The 22,874-nt window shown below is 34.4% G+C and overlaps 1 protein-coding gene across 1 annotated transcript in view; it reads right to left on the reverse strand.

Moving 5' to 3' along the window:
• Positions 1-2,415: 2,415 nt before the first annotated feature.
• INPP5D (inositol polyphosphate-5-phosphatase D) overlaps positions 2,416-22,874 on the reverse strand; it is a 79,419-nt gene continuing 58,960 nt past the window's right edge. The window contains exons 15-28 of the mRNA XM_026684265.2: positions 22,333-22,471; positions 20,548-20,656; positions 19,987-20,075; positions 19,734-19,815; positions 18,741-18,830; positions 18,508-18,621; positions 16,816-16,898; positions 15,298-15,385; positions 14,502-14,651; positions 11,805-11,901; positions 10,409-10,525; positions 6,571-6,816; positions 5,524-6,088; positions 2,416-4,411 (exon numbers count right to left, since the gene is read on the reverse strand). Coding sequence (XP_026540050.2) covers positions 4,409-4,411; positions 5,524-6,088; positions 6,571-6,816; positions 10,409-10,525; positions 11,805-11,901; positions 14,502-14,651; positions 15,298-15,385; positions 16,816-16,898; positions 18,508-18,621; positions 18,741-18,830; positions 19,734-19,815; positions 19,987-20,075; positions 20,548-20,656; positions 22,333-22,471 — 1,972 coding nt within the window. The 3' untranslated portion in view covers positions 2,416-4,408. The remainder of the gene's footprint in view (positions 4,412-5,523; positions 6,089-6,570; positions 6,817-10,408; positions 10,526-11,804; positions 11,902-14,501; positions 14,652-15,297; positions 15,386-16,815; positions 16,899-18,507; positions 18,622-18,740; positions 18,831-19,733; positions 19,816-19,986; positions 20,076-20,547; positions 20,657-22,332; positions 22,472-22,874) is intronic.

Genomic DNA, 22,874 nt, shown 5'->3' on the forward strand with positions numbered 1-22,874 from the left:
CTTCAGGAAAATCTTAAAATTTATTTTCACAAACCTCTTAATGTTACTATTTTAACATTCATGTTTGATACCAGTCCTATTTGTTTTTACAGTGTTTTTAATGTTTCTTAGATGCTGTCTAGCATCATTAAGGGAGCAAGGTGGTACACATGGTCTATAGAATTTATAAACAAAAATCTCACTCATAATGGTATTTCTAAAGCATTCATCACTAGAAGCAAATAACCAAAAGGAAAGTTATAACTGTGGTGCCTCAGATGTTGCCAAATACAAGTACTAATATCTTTCACTACTTGCTATACCAAGCATTCAGAACTGCTTCTGAAAAGTGTATTAGCATAAAAAAATGCCTCTCTTCAAAACAACTGCCTCCATTGCAATACTTGCAGAGATGCCCACAAGGTGTGGTTAAAAAAGTAATGACAGTGCTTAAGGCAGAGTGAGAAAAGCTCCGTATTTTATGTTTGCTTGTGCCAATGTAGCTGCCATCTTGAGTTTATCACTACAACCTGTGAACATCTCTGAAAATTTGTGTGTAGCTGGTTTGAAGGCTGTCCCCAATTGTTTTTTTCATGTGCATTCCCAAGTAAGGAACAAGCTGGCAAGTGCAATGCATAGGTTGCCTAGGTGTACCCATGTAAACCAGTTGGCACCATTTTCAGTTACTGATACAAGACATACAAAAGACATGGCTGATTTAAGCTCCCAAAGAGAAATAGTTTGCTTGCATTAATGCATTCTGAGAAATATCTTCAGAATGCTTTGCATTACCCATCTATTAGCTATTAATCACTGAATTTTAGGATCACATGGAATGCCAAATAATTAATTCCTGCAAGAAAAGCTACCTTTTGCATCAAACATTATGAACAAGTTGGAGTGGGCTGTTTAATATACATAATCAGAATTCTTACTGTCTTAATTTCCACTTTAACACAATTATGTATGGTGGGTGTTTATCCCTAAATGCAGTGCTGTATGGGAAGCTATCATATTTTCACCTATATTCAAAATCCCTTCTGTATGTCTAAATCTGCACCACAGAGCTCTGTACAAGAAACCTTAGGTAAAGATGGAACCCTTATTTTAGGAAATGTATATTCAGTTCTACTGCTTGTCCTTGTTTTCCAGTTGTTTAGAATTCATAGTAAAACCATGACTAAAATGTTGGTCTTCAATAATGATAGTGATACTCTGTTAATGTGATTTAAAATCTATCCATGTTCTAATTAAATCTTAGAATCTCATTCTGTAGGGCTAATAGGAATGGCAAGGTAGGCTGCACAGTTAGAACTGGGATAGTGGTAGAGAGAAGCAACCACGCTTTTAAAACATAATTGTATTCTGTATGTTACAAATTGTAGCTAAAATCATTAAGCGTTCATGACAGCCGGATCTCCATGGAAATTTAACACACTAAAAGAACATGGCTATTTTTAGACCTGAGAAGTTGGGAAATCTATCTGGGAAACAAGCTGCTTTTCAGTTCTCAATGGAAAGTGGCTAAGATTAATTAGGTGATAAAAGTAACATATCTGATTCTCAGAAAGAATTTGCTCTCAGTGGGAGATAATCTTTCTAAATCAAGAATTGCAATGGTCCTTATATTTTCTTTCTTTTTACTCCCTCCCCTTCAAGCCATGGCTTATTAAGTACAATATTTATAAATACTGAATCCCAAACCATAATTATAATGAAAAAGGATGAAATAGCATCTGAAAGCAACAAATACGTGCAGTGAAACACTGATAAACATAAAATATAGTAAAACATTGGATTGTTTCAACACACAACAGATATTCCATTGTTTGGGAAGAAGTCCATTATTACCTGAAATCCAGGTTTTTGTCTTGTTATTGCCAATATTTACTGGATCAAAGTCCATAAAATTGAGAGTTTGTAAAATCAAGCATTTCCTAGGTCTAAACTGCTTTGTTTCAGTAAAATGGTTGTATAAACGGATCTTAACAATTCCTGAGTGCCAGCACTGCTACTTACTCTGTCAATGGGGCCTTTAAATATATATATATATCTGCACAACCTTTCCACCATTTACTCTTCTGTGAGAAAATAAGTTGACTCTATTATAACAGCCTGCTGCATTTGTTACCTTCCACCACAATTAAGTTTCACCACACACTTTGTTTATAGCTCCATTCAGCTTCAGCAGCATAAAATGTCTCCTTCAAATTTCTTAGAGTCAGGAAACATGACAGACAATAGAAGGCAAATGGAACTTAGTTCATATAAATTTATTGAACAGTAGCAGTCAGAGATGAGGATGTTAACACATTATTTAATAACCTTAAACAATCTGCAGTGGCCAATCATAATAACTTGCTTCTTTTGGATAAGAATAACTGCCTTTTTGAAACTAGCAAGGAGCACACAGAAAATCAAAGACACTATTCATAGCACAATTTTATTGCAAAGCTTTTTACCCAAAGTCTCAGATGGATACAAAAATAAAAAGCAATAATCATTGTGGTCAATAAGATAGTACAATTTAGAAATAATTTTTAATTATGTCATTCAGTTTAAAATACATACAAAACAAATTAAGAGGAAGACATTAATGTACACAAATCCAACAAATTAGTTATTAAGTTATAACACTAAAATAAAAGAAAAAAGAAACAAATTAATATACCAATTTGATAAAAATCACCTAAATAGATGACATATTCATTTAATAACAATATATCAAATTACATATAGAAATGTGTCTACTTTTGCAAAATATTATGAAATCTGTAACAGAGAAACATATTGTATCTTAATTAGTATATAAAAATAATATTTTAAAATGTGATATATTTCTTGAATCCAGTCTGTGATATCCTGATAATAGGACTTTTCTTGTACCTCTGTATTAATCTCTGGGATATTCCTCACATTTGATATAACCAATGTTTCTCAAAATTGGTCAGGTTTCACAATTTTTGAATATAATTCACAATAATACTGAATCTTTAATTTCAAACTAGTTTAAACTTGGAAATATTTACTAATCCATCTACTAATACATATTATTACTCTAAAAATGAACCAGATCTTGCCACAGCCAAATGTATTTATTATATTGCCAACAGAGATACAGTCCATTCTTTTGATTCCTTCTTGAAGAGGTAATATATTTGGAATAAACTCTTTCATTAATTAATTTTAATCTAAAGTTTAAGACTTGCATGCACTGGTATTTCATGACCCGATATTCCAATTCTTTTTTCCATAAGACAGAAATATCAGTAATTTCTACTTCAAAGATGTTTTTGAATCTCTGATCTATTTCCAATTTAATTTAAAAAGATTCCATAAAAATGATGACATTTCAGCCTCCTTTGAAGAGATTAGGGAATATGATCCTGAATAATTACAACGTGCTGAAATTGACTAGATTGCTACTGTTGTGCACTAGACAAAAATAATTCTATGCGTAGTTATTGAAATTCCTTAAAATAAACATTGCCAAGTAGTTAATTTAGAAACTATTCTAGATTCTACCACATTTTCTAACAGAATGGAAACTTATTTTAAAAGAAGAATAAATTATTCATTAGACTCACCATCAAAATCTAATTGTAATTAAGCCCAAATATGTCTAGCTGCTTATAAGCCAGGATAAGAGAGATTGTTTTTATTACATTTTGACTCAAGTAATTGCCAATGTGATGCTACAATGAAATCAATATGAATTGAATATGTATACTATATAAAGCAAACTACAAGACCTACACACACACACACACACACAAAATTAAATTTTTCTGGAACGTTTCAGTTTCTCAAGTGTACTGTTCTTCATTCACATTATAAATAAAAAATAAGGAATTATCTGGAAAATAAGGCAATCATTGATAGATTTATGGTCCAAAGGAAATGTTACAGTTGCTGAAAATTCATACTCACTGTGTTCTCTTGACTTAACGAATCAAGTTAGCACTTTGTGCATGGACAGAAATTATACACTTTTGGTTTTTATTTCCCCTCAATAAACCACCAAGTATTTAGGAAACTGGACCATTATCTAAAAATATATTTGTCTTAATCTGTAATATAAAGTAGTAATCTGAATAATAGCTTCAAATATATCCAACTCATATCATTTTCAATTCGCATAATTATTCATAACTATCTTGTCTTTGAAGGAATTGACAAAAGTTTTAAGCTTTGTAGCACTCATTCATCTCAGTCTCTTAAAATCAGTTTTGGTCTTAATTAATTTTACCTTATGTTTCATAATGTGTACTACCACAAGAGAGAGGAAGAAATATTTATTCTTGTTTAAACATTCAGCTACATGGCTTGTCTACCAACCAAGTCAAAAGATATTAAGAGTATTGATAAGAAATGTTCATGCTATTTCTTTTCAGGATTCATCTGGGTTTTTCATCAGTGATCATTTTTTTCACTAGAAAGACAAGAATAATATCCATTCTTATGACAGAATAATAAATGAAAAGTTACATTGCTCAAGAACAGGCAACACACATTTAACTTCCTTATCTCTGTCAGTTCACAGGGAGATGCTTTTATTTCAGCCATAACACTCTCCCCAATTAACAAAGACTACTTAAGACTACTTGTCTGTACATCTGTTTAAGTGTAATAAAAAGTACATTTGTGGTCTATATTGCAAAAAGCAGTAGTATGTATTAGAGATATTTAAAGATTATTAAGTGTTATGATTGCCTGGTTTAGCTGAGCAACAAAAAACTGAGTGCTATTTGCTTAGTTTAAAAAAAGAAACAAAAATATTCCAAAGTAAATTGTCTACTACTGCTACTGTTTCAAATTATCTCCTTGAAGATTTGTGCCAACTTTTTCCTTAATTGGATTCGAGCAAATTATTATTGGAATAGTTGTATATGGTACCATTTATGGCGAAAGCTATGGTACCATTTATGGCTTTCTTAATCTGCCTTCCCAGTGGTGGGATTCAATTTTTTTTACCAGAAGTTCTGTGGGTGTGGCTTGGTGGGCGTGGTATGGTTTGGTGGGTGTGGTGTGGTTTGGTTTGGTGGGTGTGTCTTGGTGGGCATGGCAGGGGAAAGGTACTGTAAAATCTCCATTCCCTCCCCATTCCTGGGGGAAGGTTACTGCAAAATCCCATTCCCTCCCCACCCCACTAACCTACTTTCCAGCTCCGTTCTTCTGTGCAGGACAACAAAAGAAACCCAGCCGATCAGCTGGGACTTAGGAAACAGAGAATAGATGGGGGCAGGACCAGGCAGAGGTGGTATTTGCCAGTTCTCCAAACTACTCAAAATTTCCACTACCAGTTCTCCAGAACTGGTCAGAACCTGCTGAATACCACCTCTGTGCCTTCCATTTTATATAAAAACAACCCTGAAATAAACTTGGTTGTTCAGTCACTGCATACATACTTGGTATGCAAAAGCTTTCATATTCAATCATTATTATTTACAGATTGAGCTGATAAAGGACCTAACCCATTTCTGAAATTCTGAAGAACTATTTCCTGTTTCAAAATGTACATGCTATGCACTATATTAAACTTACCGGCACAATTGCTCTGCCAACAGTTCCATCCTCATTTTGGTGTTTCCTTTGAGATGGAAGTTCTGAGTTTTCTCGATAATCTCGGCCCTTGATGTGCTGCATATCAAGTACCACCTGGCTTTTAGATGGAAGAGGTGGTTTATTCTGCACTACTTCAGACCTTGTTAATTTAATGGGATTCTTGAAAGTTGACAGAGAAGGATCTAAATTGGAACAAGGCTTCTGCTTGTTTTGAATCTTTTCCTTTACTGTACTGTTTTCCTCAGGTTGATTAGAACAAGTATAAGAACGAAATCTGTGTGTGGGGACAATGAAAGGTGGGGAGGATTGTTGCTTGCAAGGTTTGTTGCCATCGGTCTCTTGTAGCTTGGTGAAAGGAAAGTTTTGATCAGGAATGGTTGGGAGTTCTTTTCGGGAGACCTTAAACAATTCCTGTTCTCTCTTAAATAGAAGCTTGTCCTTGGATTTTGTGAAATCATACAGAGGATTATCAATCATCTCTGGTTTTGAATATGCTTCATCTTGCAACAATGGTTCTACCATGCTTTTCCTCACCTCACTGTACCTGCCGAGGTTAGTAAATTAAGAGAAAAAGGAAGGTTATGTAACCATTATACAAAGTTTGGGAATGTTTTGAAAATGTTATATTAATTAATTAATTTTTCTATTATTGTTCTATATTGTTGGAAAGGGAATAGAGGCACATGGGTTTAGCAGTTCTATGTTCAGAAATAATTTGATTTGCCTTGAGTTTTAAATGGATTTGGCATGATTCCATCTTTGGCAGCACAGTGCCTGGAATTGGCCAAGGAAAGATTCAAAATGATGGTGAATGCATATGAAAATAAAATATTGATTAAGCAGAAATAAAGAAATACTGGAGTTCATAAAATAGCAGTGACTATAGTTGCCCTGTTATATAATCCTGTTGCCTAAAGTCTAGAAATAATATGATCTATAGAATGGTTTGCTAAAGGACAAATAAAATATGGGAAATCTAGGCCACCTCAGTGGTCTAAATTTAGACCAAAGTGATATAAAACTTACAGTTGATCTTTTCGATTAGTTGCAAAAGAAGCTCTTGGAGATCCAGGAGACAGAGTGGAAGGTGTAGTAGGAGATTCTAATCCCAATACTGGAGTATTATCTTTGGGCTGTGGATCGTAATTCCAAAGGGTAGGTTGTTGATCTGGTGAAGGGATCTGCTTAAACTGTGTTGTTGCAGTGAATGGTTGAGAGGCAGCAGCCATCCATAAGTAGCTGGCATTGTTGATCTCTGAGGGCACTGTGTTCCTGAGGAAAAAGTTAAGTGAGAGAAATGAATAACTATGATAGAATGCCTAGTTATTCTGGAGACATTTAGAGGAGTTAAGGCAAAGTCAATTTGTGCTTCTTTTTGCTAGGCTTAAAATATGTTTTACAGCCACTGCATAATTTCTCTAAGGTCATCTCTGTGGGTCTCAACATAAGCATTCTATAACAGGATTATTTGATTAAGTTCTCAGGCCCAGACACGGGACAGAAGAGCAATGGTCACAAAAGGAGATGACCATCAGAATCTGAACTGGATAATACACTCCAGAAACCTCTGACACTCATCTACTGTGGTATTGTTTTGGAGGCCCAGCTTTGCAATGATTCTGCTGTCTTTGGTGGTGCTTCCAGTCAGTGATCAAGCCCATGACTGCTCCAGTATAGGGGTCATTTGTCTCTCCCATACTTTTAACATCTATATAAAACCTTTGGGAGATATCTATATGAAACCTTTGTAATCCAGCAAGATGAAAATGATGTTTGCTCATAAACATCAAGGCTTTTCAAAATATCAGTTACTATAGGAGGAGCATATCTATGATTAGGTGACCCTCCTGCACTTGCAGCCCCTGCCTAGCTTTGGCTGGTATACAAGTTGCAGTCTTAATACCTGGAAATAGCAACTTTATCACATACCTCTCTTTGAAGACAATATGGAAGCTAGAATTGGCATACAAAGTAGAAGATAGGCTGCTAGTGGATAAAACCTGCTATTGCAAAATAATACTATTTTGTGGGTGCACTGATTACTAGTGGACCACCAGACTCAATTCAAAGTAGTGGTTATTGACTGTAAAGATATCGTACATAATGAAGTGGGGCTAAAATTACATTAGAAACTTCCCAACATGAGTCTGCACATTCTGGGCAGACAATAGGAAAAAATCTGCTTAGTGTGTTACCTCTGTAAAAGGGCTTTGAACCAGAAAATAGCCCCGCATTTGGCCTCTTTCATTTTTAGCATCCAGGAAGATGTCTTTATCTTCTGAAGGGATATTTAGAATTTAGCTGAGAATCATTGGGCAATATTTTAGCTATTGTTTTTTTATGGTTTTAATGGAATATTAAATGAGATAGATGGATAGGCAGATGGACAGGCAGATAGGCAGCCAGCTAAGCACTACCTATAATTGTTGGTGATGTTGTTGTTTTGATAATAAACATTATCCTTTCCTAAATGATGTCAGACCGAAACATCATTTGTACTTAAAGAAGGAGGTGGAGAAACAGCAGTTTCTAGTTAAAGAAGGAGTATTGTTCTAAGTGGAACATTCTTCTTGATTTAAACTACTTCAAATCTTATAAAAGTGAAAAATAATGAAGGGTCATTGTTATCAGCTTTCTTCAGTTTTTTTAAGCTTTATTGTGCTTCTCTGGCCAGTTGTATTATATTGTGCCCACATCAGGGGAGGGATTCAAATTTTTAACAACCGGTTCTGTGGGCGTGGCTTAGGTGGTGGGCATGGCTTGGTGGTCATGTGACTAGGTGGACATGGCTTGGTGGTCATGTTATTGGCTGGGTGTGGCCAATCAATATCACTCACATCGAGGCATGCATCTCCTTGCCTGGCCTCTCATGACTGTGGAGATGCTGCATCAGTCGTTAAGTGTGAAAAATGGTCATAAGTCACTTTTTTCAGTGCCATTGTAACTTTGAATGGTCACTCCACACAAGCAAAGTACCAGCAAAGGAGGGGAAAAAAAACTCCAGAGACGTTCCTGAGACAGGAAGTCTAGTCCTGCCAAGAATATAATAAGGGTTAATGGAGAGGCAGTTTCTGTAGGCAACACCAGAATGTTTCCTTCCTTACAGGATTAGGCCAGTAATTTCTTTTAAAAACCGGATCTCCGAACTGCTTAGAATGTTAACTGGTTCTAGCGAATAGGTGTGAACTGGTAGAATCCCATCCCTGGCCCACATATTGTATAGTGTAGTATATTGTGTATATTGGGATATACATTAGGGATATTCACTTTTTCCTGGCCGAAAACCCGTACCTGCTATTTGTACTTGAAGACATTCTGGGGACTGTACTCCAAAATGTACTGGCTGAGGCAAAAACAAAATGACCTCATTTCATGTACAACTACTTTTAATTAACATTAAATAATGTAAATATTTCCAGCCCTGTTTTTCTCATTTCATTTTCTGTCCTACTGAAAGTTATCTCTAGAATGTATTGATAGTTATATATGAAGGTGCACCTGAGGTTTTTGGAAGCCACAAATGGTCTTCAGACTTCAAGTTCTATAGGTAGTCCTCCACTCACAACTATTCATTTAGTGACCATTTAAAGTTACAATGACAATGAAAAAAAGTGACTTATGACATAGGTAACAATCATTGCAGCTCCCCACAGTCATGTGATCAAAATTTGGCAGCTTGCATGTATGAGTGTTGCAGTGTCCCAGGTCCTGTGATCACCTTTTGCAATCTTCTGACAAGCAAAGTCAATGGGGAAGCCTGATTCCCTTAACAAACTTGTTATTAACTTAACAGCAGTGATCTACTTAACAACTGGGGCAAGAAAGGTTGTAAAAAGGGGCAAAACTCACTTAACTGTTTTGCTTAGCAATGGAAATTTTGGGCTTCAATTGTGGTCCTAAATCAAAGACTACTTGTATACAATTTCTTCACTTGAAGAGCAAAATAAATTCATACTAAATTTGATTGCTGACAGTTCAGTCACAAAGTGGATCAGATGAAAATTAGGAGCAAGATTATGCCTTATTCAAATATTATACTATCTGTTCAATTAATTTTCTTCCATTTTAAAATAACCATTTATTTTTATACTCTGTAGTTTTTTTTAATGGAATAAGAACTGATATACGTGCTTTCAGATGGGTCCTGTATTGTATAATTGTCCTGCCTAACTCATAGAATTATTCCAAGAATCCAGATTACAATATCTTCTATTTTTAATCATCCTGTATTTTCCCACTTTTTTCCCAATGTTTTTCTTACTATAAAAAAAATCTATTCAGGAGGCAAATGTTTTTGATTGGTAATGATAGAAGCCATTTGAAAGCAAATTGGATAACTACTGACCTTCCTGTTAAAACTAACACATATTGAATATGTAAAATGTTATAGTGCCAGCTAATTAAGGCCAGGCCAACTGTAAATTCTAAAACTGAAGTCACCAAAAGAAAAAATAAAGTCAATAATCAAAAATCAAGTCTTACTATAAGTGTTCACAAGTAGTTCAATACAGCTTTCAAGTTTATTTCTTAAAAATACTATTCTGTCTTCAATAGTGAAGCAAAACCCCTCATTTTTTCCACAGTCCTCAGGTTATTGGTCATACAGCAAATACTTCCAACCTATCAAGGAAAACATTTCCTTGCATTTTTGCTTGAAGAAGTAAGAGAAGCATCTTTTAGAACATGTTATTGTGCATTATAGGATTATACCTGGAAAGAGGAGAACTAAGCCTTCCTTCCTTTGAGGTATTATGCCTCAAACAGAAATTTCATGATTAAGATAACAAAAATGAAGAATCCAATCATGTGAGAAGAAGTATAAATTTACCATGAGACTTTCTCAAAGGTGAAGTTCTGTACTTACCGCCCAATATCATCTCTGCAAGTGTCTTCAAGAGTTACTGCAGTTCCACGAAACCGAGCAATGGCGGCTGCTTCTTTGGCTACCAGATGAGTGGATCTCCTGTTAGAAATAGTAACCCTTTCAGGGAAAATACAGGTTAGAGAATTTTGAAATTTTCTGAAGGAGAATATTTTCATATCACAGTTTTTAAACATCAGTGAACAATTAAACAATTAGTAGTCTTACAACCTTCACATCTTACAAGAATGGGCTCAAGTACAGTATATCTAAATATATGTTCAGTCTTTATTTATTAGTATAGTCATATTAATATCTTGCATTTCCTCTAGGAACTCAAGGCAAAATTACCCATTGAACTTCCTAGATGGGAGTGAATCTGAACATGGATCCAGCATTTTGCAACATTTTAACCCATTCAAATACTATTCTTGAAAACTGGATTGAGTGGCACTAGATAAACATAGAAAAAGATTTAAAAGGAGAAGGAGAATGGGATGCTGTTTGGAAATTTAAAAAACTACTTTCATTTAAAATGAAAGAGAATTCTGTTCAAACTCATAGCTAAATGCTATGACTATATTTTCAAGGCAATCAACCCCATATGTTTGAGATATTCTGACAAATTCTATCATTTCTGGTGAGAATGTAAAGTAAATAGATGGCTATGGTATTATGTCTTTAAGAAATACATCATGATTACAGAACAAAAATTATGTTCAATCTTATAATTACTGTTAAATGAGGTGAGAATGAAAACATATTATGTAAAGAAATACTACTATTCTTGTTGACAGCTGAGAGACAAACAACTGCTAAAACCTGGGAAGATGAACATTGAATTGAGGTCAGAGAGATATGGGGTATATCAGTTACAAAAACTCTGTGATTAAAGATGATTCATGTTATGGGATCAATATGAAAAAAACAGTGTTGTACTATCTATATCAACAATCAAAATGATCCTAGATTATTGGTATGCCATGGATAACATTAAAACATACTAAAATATTATATTGGGTATAATATTTTTCCAAATATTAGTATCTCACTCTTTCTACAGTCATAACCTTGAGTTTTCTTAGAAAAAATATTTGACATATTTCATTATATTTTTATTATCTGCCATGTCCAATTCTTTACTTCCCTATATTGCACTATGTCTATATCGCATTACACACTACATCTATAGTATAATATAGGAAAGTAAAGAACTAGGAAAGTTGGTTCCATGGATTCTTACCTGGCAGATAATAAAAATATAATAAAGAATGTCAAATATATTTTGAATAATATTAGACTATAGTGCAGTCTGTAATGCAACTGCATTCTATAGTGCAATACAGTTGTAGTGTATCAGTCATGTTTGCAGATAGACAATTAGTTGTCTTCAACCTACTTGTTGATTTGTTCCCATTCTTTGGCATGGTCTGTACAGCTCAAGCCTCTGATTGACTTTTGTCCAGCAGTTTCATCTCGTTCAATTTTCACAAAATCTGAAGGCAAATAGATCCAAATGAAATATTGTGCTTCTTTATACCTTTATAGTGCTATAATCGTCACTAAATAACTTAAAGTATTCATGAAGTATATATTTAACTTAAGGTCCAAATAACTATTGTGGCTGACCTGTACAGTGAAAATAAGAAAAGTACATCTGGGATACTATCAGTCAAATAAAACTACTACTACACTCTGAGAAGGCCCATCTTCTGCCTGAGAAAGTGGTAAGCAAGAAAGTGATTTGAAATCAGATGCCAATCACTGCCAACTGTGTAACTTCTTGTTCACCTCAGACAGAACATGAGTAGCTCATAGGCCATTCCATATCTGGGTATGCAATACACACAGTTCGGAAAAAGAGTAAGTAATGAGCAAATGAAATTAAAAGAGGAGATAAAAAAATAAATGGAAATCTAACTAACTTTAGTTTATATCCATTCCAATCACTATGCTTTCTATATTTTTTCTATCTTTGCAAACCATACTTGCTTCTACCACATCTGCATACCAATTCATGTATTGCATTTTTGTTCTTTAAACTTTCACCTCTTTTTTTGAGGATCTCATCAACTCCATTCAAGATCTTTCTTGATACATTTACTTTTCTTTCACGATACTTGTTTCATTCTTCTTATATGGCAAAACACCTCAGTTCTTTCATATTGGCTATTTCACTTTTGTATTCAATCCACATTCATTCATCATCTGTTCATATTTTTTATTTCATCTTGTTTTACTACACACATATTCAACTGATATATTTTGACTGCATTCAATATACCTGTATGTTTCTTTGTAAAATACCCATCATCTATGTCACAATGTTGGAAGAAACATGGTTTTTTTTTTTTTACGACCCTATAATCTATTAATGCGGGATAGACTTGGGGTGACTGAATGTAATTGAATGTTTATTGGTTGAATGTTCTTCCTGAGGCCTACATGGAGTTTGAAGCAGATCTTTTCTCTTTGTGTCCTGAGAGAGAAATATCTGCTGCTACCTAGGATTGAATTCTCAACCTTCTGAGTGGGAGACAAGGGTCTTCACCACTAGGTCCCCACACCACTCACAAAGGAATATGCTCTTATACACAGCCATTTTCACTTCTTTCATTGCAAGATACTATCTACTGCCACTAGCTTTCCGCCACTGTTCACATGTTTTAAAAAATTTCTACTTTAGCATCTAAATTTTTTGTAAACATTTTACTAAGCTGCACAAATTCATCTAGTTCCTCTCTCTTTTTGCCCTATAAGTGCAACTTGATGTCATGCACTGTGTGTTCTCTATTAATTGCAATTACTTTAACCTTTGATTCATTCAGATACTTATTCCTATTAGAATACAAACATTCAATACAAATCAATCATTAAGGATTTCAGTTAACAACATAGTATAATTTGCATTAAAAGTATGATATTTTCTCATCTTTAACCAGTACTATATATCTTTAACCCCTCACCACAAGCAAGCATGGCTTGTGTATTTATCCAGAATCCACTGAACAATCATGGAGATATTATAGAAGTTCTCTTCCTTCCTGCTCAGTGTTGACTTGTTTACTGTCCATTCTATTTATTTTTATACATATATTATTTCCATCATATATTGCTGTTTCCATACCTAAACTTCAACTATATATCCATATAAAGTATTCTATCATTCAAACTTTATTTAACATTTTTCTATGTATTCAAATTGTTTTCTGTCCATTGTGACACAATTAAAACATATTACATATCTATATTACAGATAGCTAGGCAAAGGGCTTCCTTTCTCTCATTGGTTTCGAAGCAGGAAAGGAAGGCTAAAACTAGATTATGTACATTTCTATGTGTCCAAGGTCACTGTTTTGATAATGAGAAATGTTTTTATTGCTAAAAATGCTTATTTTAATGACATGTTTAATGACATGATCATTCTAATTCTTTCCTTTTCCATATTTGCTATTTATCAGTCTTTATGGAATGAGTATACAACTCTGATATCACCACTATGACAAGCTTCATCCATACCCTAAGCTCTACACAGATTATTTCTAAGAATTTCCTGCTGGGGAAACAAGCCCTTTTATTGGAATAAATGTTGGGATAGCTGATGAAATTAATATCCATGAACGATTTAAAACTACTGGATTAGGCCCAGGTTGAACTTGTGTATACACAAGTTGACCTACTGACATATTCCTGATGTCATGGCCACACTTTAAAAAGTTTGTTTTTTATGGAGTTTAAAATGACTAACACATTTTTCCCCCTCCACCAGCTTGCTAGACGTCTTTTCCTTGACCCATATTACATGATCACAATCTTTCACAAACATTCATGGGTCTTGCCCCATAAATTGCAGGTGACAGCTTAGTTTTCTGGTGTAGCCAAGTTCATGTCTTGAACTAGGCAGATGTGTTAAACAAGCCCAGGTCGGTTGCCCAGCACCATAGAGGGAGTCTGGAATGGAACAATACTAGTTTATGAAACAATTCTTATAACCTTCTCTTTCACATAATAATTTTTGGCTGGGTTTAGCTACTAGAAAAACAAAAACAGTTCTTACAGACTTAATTGCCTTTCTTGGATTGGAGTACTGGCTTACCATATAATTTTTCTCTCTGTTTCCCTTGGGATGTCTGTAGCTTGAATTGACCTTGGAAGATCCCTGTCTTTTCTCCATGGTGTGTTAGTACAGTTTGAATAGGGACTTGAGATTCTGCAGCTCCACTTCGAAGGGCAATGCAGCCTTCACCTAGAGAACAGTAAGGGACTTGATTTCTATCAGATAATAAGGGGCAATTGTTTTTTTGTTTTTGATCACACATAACTAATCAGGAATATATCTGCAATCATATACATTCTTCCTTAAGGCTTGAAAAGTAGACTTGCATAGAATTACACTGAATGCAAAACAATGTGCAAAGCACATAGAAGCATATGGAGTAATGATGGTTGTGATTAATTCCCAGAGGTATTTTGCTGACCAATGTTAGAAGATAGATAGATACTGGGACTAAATTTTGGTCAGAAGTAGAGAGACTCCATATTGCTCCCTAAATTGCTTATCTTACCTACTGTTCTTGCCTGATATTAAAGACATGTTCAGAAACTGTAGTCTAGATAGCAATAGGTTAGCAATGGGCTAGGTTGATAACAGAAGTGAAAAGAAGGACTAGGGGTATTCCAGTATTTGAGGGGCTACCACAAATAACCTCAATTTATTTTCCAAAGAACCAGAAGACAAGACAAGAAACAATAAATGGAAACTAATCAAGGGAATCAGTGGATTAGCTTGCCTTCAGCAAGTTGTAGGTGCTTCATCAGTTGAGGTTTTTAAGAAGATACTGGACCTGTCTGAAATCATATGGAATATTAACATACGCTTGTTTAAATCTTACCATAGGATTCATCACTGTCTGAAGATTTAATACAAATCAAAATGTGTTGGTCCAGCAGATATTCGGGGTCTGAAATAATTGGAGTTAGCTGCAAAGAAAATTCAAGAATTCAGTAAAACTAGAGGAAGAAATATATTTATGAAATATAATACTATTAAACAGTATGGTATCTATTTCTATGAATGTCTACACTTAAGTTGCTCTCTTACATGCATTGTACATAAATTGAGGTAAATTCTGGATTACCAAGGTTTTTTTTTTTTTCCTGGTCAAATATTTACCTTTGCTCTTGATGTTTTGTCTTATTTTATGCTAGTGCATCATAAATTATACTGGCAGAAGGACATATATACTTGACAACTAATCTTGGATCCTATACCTGCAGGGATATATTTCTCCAAATTTAGTCAGTTGCATTTACTTTATACAGTTCACCTAAAATAAAAGAACTACTGAATTCTGGGAATTTAAAAGTATAGTGTGTTGAGTTAGTTCAATGTCACAGCTAAAAGAGCCTGAGATGATGGGTGTCCATCATTTATAACTCCTTGTTGAACTGAAGGAGAAGAAACTCCTCAGGCTTCTTCCAAATTTTAATGTTGGAATCTGGAATGTAACACAAAGGAAGTTAACTAGACTTCTTAGATTTGCTTGGCAGTGCTTAACTGGAAATCCTCTTGAAGACACCAGCTTGAATTTCATTTCAACATGTTCTTTTAAGCAAGTTATTCACCCATGTGTTCATTTAATCTGAGGATTTGAAGCAAGACTCCAAAAAAGCTTTATGTACCCTTATTTTACTTCTTCCCAAACTAATGTCCAGATACAGTCTCAAGCGATAGCAATTCTGATCTAAAGTATTTAAAGAGGTTCAAACTGGCAAATCTGAAACATTGAATTGTGATTGGTCTAAGTGTTATAATAGTCATCCATCATGATGGTAGGACATTAGCATGTGACCAAAGACAGAATGGAATGGTTAAAATGATGTCCCACTATCACTAAAAGGACATTAACTATGATATATTGCACAAAAAGTCATGAAAAGAGCATCATGCTGAATCCAGCTCTCTTTCCCAGTTTAAATTCATTTTCTGTGTAGCTGGTAAGCCTATGCTGAAAAAATGAAGTGTTCTTCAAAGAAGTACCATTTGACAATCATTATGAAAAATCCTGTTCAAGTACTGAAGGGCAGATGCCTCTGCAGTACCCAAGCATCTGGCCTCATCTTCAGTCCAAGCCAAAATTACTCTGGAGAGTAATATACAGTAGTTACAGCACCTAACATTGCCAATGAGAACTGAACAGATTTCAGTCCCTATCTACACCAGCGATTATTTGATCAGTGAATCATGCAGATTGTATTCATGGCAAAAATTGTGTCATTTTGGTGTCAGGATAAGAGGGAAAACTTGTCAGAAAAGCCAGAATGACTTTAAGATGGGCTGGGAATGGGACAGAGGTGTAGAGCATACCAGAAATCATTTTTAAAGTAACTGACAAAATCTATCAAGTGACCTTAGGAAGGGCTTCGACAAATTTTACCACCAGTTCCCCTTCGTTTCCTTCCTCATTTTCTCCCTCTTGGCTCTTTACAAAGCCTGTAAAAGTATTAGAAAAGAAAATTAGTTGCCAGCTGAAAAAGCACAAGCAATACCACAGACATTTGCAAAACTTTAAAAAAAACCACACATAACAAACAAAATTTGGCAGCAAAGGGAAACTGATAATTATTCCTATTTCTGGAAAGAATGGAAAGAACTTGTAACTTTCAGCTTATAATCCTAGATGAGTGTTTACAAAGTGCATTTGCACATGAACTTATTGATTTTCTTAATATTTTATTCCGGTTAAAAAATCATTAGGAAGCTCTGAACTTGCATGGATGAGAAGAGAGGGAAAATATGACAGGTCTTCCTACGCCACTCAAGATAGCACAGTTGAAATTCTAATTTAAGATCCTTAACACATGGTTTCCATAGAAATATATGCAAATCTCTGTACAGCCTTTTTTTGTGTGGAACGTGGTTAACAGAACTATATGACATATAAATAATAGAAACGGGATAACATCCCCCATCCCCTAATGCAGTTTGGCCCTTTGACAAAGCGCAACATAAATAACCTATACTGGATATATATTGTTTCATATACAAAGAGCTCAGAATTAGGAATCCAGAAATATAACCTTAAGCACAAATGTATATTTATGTTTACAAAATCATTGCAGAGCAATAATTTGATCTTGTGTGTACATCTTAATTCTTCATCTTGCAAGGTCACAATTACTGTTAGGCTGCAAATTTATGATAGCATTAAGCTTCTGCCATTTAATTTGGATTTCAAAGGCATAAAAGATACTTATAAACAATGATTTTTGTGAGTAAATATATGTGATATTATTTATAAACAATTATCAAATAGTAACCATTTAAAATGAATGTTTTTTTCCTAAAAACTCAGGCCAAAACACATGACTTCTTATGTGTAACTCTCACAACAGGTCTGCAGATGTTCCAGGGCATGTTAAAAACTGGAAACTGGTGAACACAAAGGTTTGGTCAACGTATGAATAGGAAAGGGCTTTTAGAAGGTTCACCTAATATGGAAGAAAAGTAGGCTAAAATAGGTCACAAATACACTCAAAAGCCAGGGATCTGTGACTAGGGTCAACTTTTTGCATTTATATAATATGTAGCTAAGGTTTGTACCTTGCCCTGGGAAAAGTTCCACATGAATCATAATTTATTTCTAATAGAAACTGTATAAGGTCTTTCTCTCTCTCTCTCTCTCTCTCTCTCTCTCTCTCTCTCTCTCTCTCTCTGTATGCTTGTACATCACATGTTCAGATGTTTATATTAAATCTTTATAATATCCTTTTGGAGTAAAGTACTTAAGCATTTGGGTCTAAAAGTGCTTGTAAAAAAATAAAAGTATTCTTATAGAATTTTATGTGAAAACAAATAAGAATATATTGTCTAAAAACAATAATAAAGACCAGAGATTCTGCAACAAAGATTCTTGGCTTTAAAATGATAATATAAACAAGATACACTGAGAAGCTTTTATATAGCTTATTATTTCATACTTAATATAAATATTCGGTAAAACAGTGAATGGGATATCGTCTAGAACAGCCTTATTTCTCCCATTAATCTCTCCAATGCAATTTATAAATAACATAACAACAACATGAGAAACATCACTTACTTTCTAGGCAGCTGGAGTAAAATTCAATGTAGAATTTAGTCTGTGACTTTGTCTTGAGGACAGCACTGCAATGGAGAAATTCAATCTGTCCCAGAGAGCCTGTGTACTTATCATCTGGGAAAAAGAGGGCATATGTTAAAGATGGAATAACAGCATTCTGTGAAATTGTTAAAGATATAAAAACAATGGTGTAAAGATTTGCATTTTTACTTAGAAAAGAAAAAAATGCTCACCATTCTTAGAAACAAACTGAGATGTGACAGCAACTTCAAATGTAGCAAAAACAGGACTATGATCACTTGTCATAATGTCAGTTGTGCATCCTATGATAGGAAAGACAGTTAAGGGTCTGTATTTTTAACTTTCTAAGGGAGGAAAGAATATGATAATTACTTGGCCTAACTGATCCTTAACAGAACAAGGCTTCTATATTCAAGTGGAAGAAAGAGGAAAGAACTCAATAACCAGCACACAACTCTCATGACATATCCCCCAGCAACTGGGACTAGGTTACCTGAAAAATAATAATATGAATCCTCCCATGTATTGTCCTTCCTAGGATTCTCCCACTTGCTGAAAAGAATCAAAGGTACAGCATATGTTCTTTGACATTTTCTTCCTAGAGTTGTCTTTTTTCTTTCAGTACTAGACTTAAATTAATTTGTCATCTTTGTACTACTTTTTAAATTTTATGTTAGCATTTCATGTTACAGTTCTGCTGTTTTAATTGCGATTTTGTGTGTGTGTGTGTGTGTGGTTAATAGCAGATGAGGAATAATGTATAAACTTTCTAATTTCAGATCTGACCAGGAACCAAAATTCCCAAAGAAACAATTACACACACACACACACACACACACACACACACACACACACACACACACTTAACTGTGATTCAAATATAATTTCATTTGGACATTAGACATCAGCTACTTCATAATTTTAACTGAGGAAAATAGAATATCCTAGAAATAATTGCTGCAACTGAAAACCTTTTCTGACTTAGTTTCAGTGGGGGAAGGAAGTATGCAAGTGTATTTCTCTCACAATTATTCACAGCCCATTCTGTTTCCCCCACATATCTTAGTTTAAGGAGAAAGCATTTATCAAAGATAGGATGTCTCTTGTTGAGAACTTGGCAATGAAAAGCAATTCTACAGATTCTGCTCTGAATCATTTCCGCTTAAGCCAGCTTTGCTGCTATTTTCAATCTGTTATCTACCCACCATAAGACTGGCACACCACATGCACCAAGGGATATGATTTCCAGAGTACTCGATCACACCAGGATGGCAAATTGTACTTCATCTGCAAACAAAAGACAACTCAAAATCAAGAACTTATCACTCTGTCTGTCAGGCGGTTGCCAAAAAGCCATTTATTTTATTTTTTTTCACTGCAATGTCTGTCGAAAGAGAAAATGGTGCTGGCAACAATTATCAATTGAAATGCTACAATGTGCTAGAAGTTATGGCATACCCCTGTGGCTTTCTGCTTGGTGTAGACATAATTCTCCCGGGTATTTCTTTCAAAGCGATAGGTTGGGGCAAATGTTATTTCTTCCTCCTCTGAAACAGACAGATGGCTGATTATTGTTTTAATTCAGTATCAAAAATCACTACAGCAACCTCATGCAAATCATTCTAATCGTCTCCTATAGCAGTTTTTAGCACATGTTTAGTTATTTGTGTGCAGTTTCTCACCACATGGAACAATTTTCTTTATGCCATTACATAAAGAGGAGAGAGAATGAGAGAGATAGAAATGTTGGGTTCATATATCACATAAAGCATGATCTGGTTTACATTTCTGCAATGATTCATCTAACTTGGTTCAGAAGGGAAACTGGCTTTATATTAATCTTAAATCAGTCTGTGGAAGGTTACAGGATGTGGTAAGTTACATTACAGGATGGTATTTTTATATCAAGTAATTACTTTGACAACAATGGATCAATTAGTCCTTCAATTTTCTCTCTCTTATCAACTAATTTTTCAGGATATTTGACTGTAGGCTTAGTGAACCAAGTAACAATCTTACCTAACTGCAGAAACACCTTCTGATCTTTCTTTTCAATGAGGAGCTGGTCAAAATTAAGCAGTTCTGTATAATGCTGCTGTTTGATTTTTTGAATGATATTTTCTGCTTCCTGAGAAGAGGGAAAGTGTTATAATTAATGATAAAGCCATATTTATTACATGTTTAGTTTAATAAATGCTCAATTATATATAATTAATCTAAGTACAAAAATGTGTTCAGAGTCAAACAAAATTTTATACAAGATTAACTCTTAACGCTTGAATTCTGAAAATGTTTGAGTGCTATTTAATATCATGAGGAAATGTTGCCTTTATTTCTTTCCTCTGAAGGCACTAAACCAATTTAATGCTAAGAAGACATTAGAACAGAATGAAGAGAAAGTTTTTTAAACAAAACAAAACTGTTTCAAAGCATTGCGTCTGTGATTTCTGCTGAAGTCCTCTGGATCTGCTTATAGCTAAAACCTGAACATATAATTTATAGGACAGAATCCACACCATTGCTAAATCAGAATAAACTCTACTATAACATCTGGGAAGGTTTGGTGCTCAGAAATTCTGTATGATTTAGGGGCAGGGATGGCTATGGCATTAATGGAAACAACAACACAATACAAATTCTTTTTGACATGGATGGTGTAAGCAGCTCAACAAATCAACATTTTTCAGTGACTTTCCTTCTGAGCAATCTGTCCTGTTTATATTAACTGCTCAAAATCCCAACAAAGGAGGATGGATTGAAACTTTTTTTTTGTCTATGGAACAAATCAGTTGCACAGTTGTGGGTGAAGTCAACATTTGTGCTCTTATGTTTTCAACTCACCTTGGGTGAGGGGTGATTAAAGGCCCTCCTTTTTCATTCATTCTATCTATTTATGTAATTTCTATCATCTTTATTCTTTTTGCTTTTGTTGTTTCCTTGTTTCTAAATGTTTTAAATAAATTATAAACCAGCCAAGTAACTAGGAATCAGGCAACATGCACAATTTAATATTAATAATAATGATAACAACAGCAGCAGCAGCAACTTGGGCATACTGAATTGATAGGATAGTCCATGTATGTGTATATACAGTATATCCTTTGAAGTGAATGCCCTGTAAGAAGGTAGTGTACACTTCTTCATTGAATATGCCCAAACAGAGGCTGGATAACATCTGGGTTCATGTACTAAGGAACTTTTTGCTGTTTTTACACTTGAAAATGTAGAACATGAAATCACAAGGCATCATAATTTATATATATATTCCTTTCTTTTTACACTTTTCATTCTTTTTCTTTATCTTTTTCAAACATTTTTAATATTGTGTATTTTATCACTTTTTAAACTTCAATAGTCATTTTTTTTAAATAAAAGAGACTGCCAATTAATATAGTGCAAATTTAACTTCTGCTGAAAACCAAAACAGATGTACCCTAACTACTATGCAGAGATGTTTTTATTTAGCACAAAAAGTTTTTATGGGAAAAACAAGATACTGTAGGAATAACTTAGTGACAATGTTTGCAACTACAAGTGTACATTTCCATATGATTCGTAAGAGTACATATGCGAGCAAGGAAAGTTCTGGTTTAAATCTTATTTCGGCTATGAACTTTCTTAGTCTCAGATTTTTATTTGCAATATCTGAGAAGTTAATAGAAGCTTAATTTGCAGATCAGCTATATAGTAAGGATTACCAAAAAAATGCAAGTGATAAAACTATAAATATTCTGAACACTTTAAAATAACTTCACATAATGCTAAGTGTAATCAATTAGCAGGGAATTAAAATGGTCATCTAACCGTTGGGGATAACTCTAAGCGGTAGTTCAGATCTCCCATCCAGAAGAAATGAGTAAAACGATGAGTGATGTCAAATGGACTCAAATTCTTGTCTCCCACAGACATAAAGCGAAGAATACTCATGTAATTCTGATTTCGCCTTGTAAAATAAGAAAAGCATGCTCAATATACATTAAATTGCATAGATCCTGATCAGTATAGACAGTTAACTCAAACAGTGTTAAATTAGATAATCTCATTTTAAAATACAGTATATACTCAAATTATACCAAGGCAACATACAAATAGATTATTATTTTTATTCAGCCGTTTCCCCTAAACTGACTCTCCGTATATGTATAATTGTATGGTAGGATTGTTATCCAACCCATCTGGACAGCATCATGTATAGGGAAGCCTGCTAAGGAAAAAGCTGCTTTTAACCGAGTTATCTTTTAGCATTTCTGTGACAACTGATCTCAGCACTATTTAATGTACAATTTTTGATAGAAGAAGCAGCCACCTTTCTGCAAAAAAAAAAAAAAAAGGTGCTAATTTGCTAG

This window comes from Notechis scutatus, chromosome 4 (genome assembly GCF_049901735.1).
Source record: "Notechis scutatus isolate UNSWTSFEM ecotype Mainland chromosome 4, rNotScu1.2, whole genome shotgun sequence".
Classification (NCBI taxonomy): domain Eukaryota; kingdom Metazoa; phylum Chordata; class Lepidosauria; order Squamata; family Elapidae; genus Notechis; species Notechis scutatus.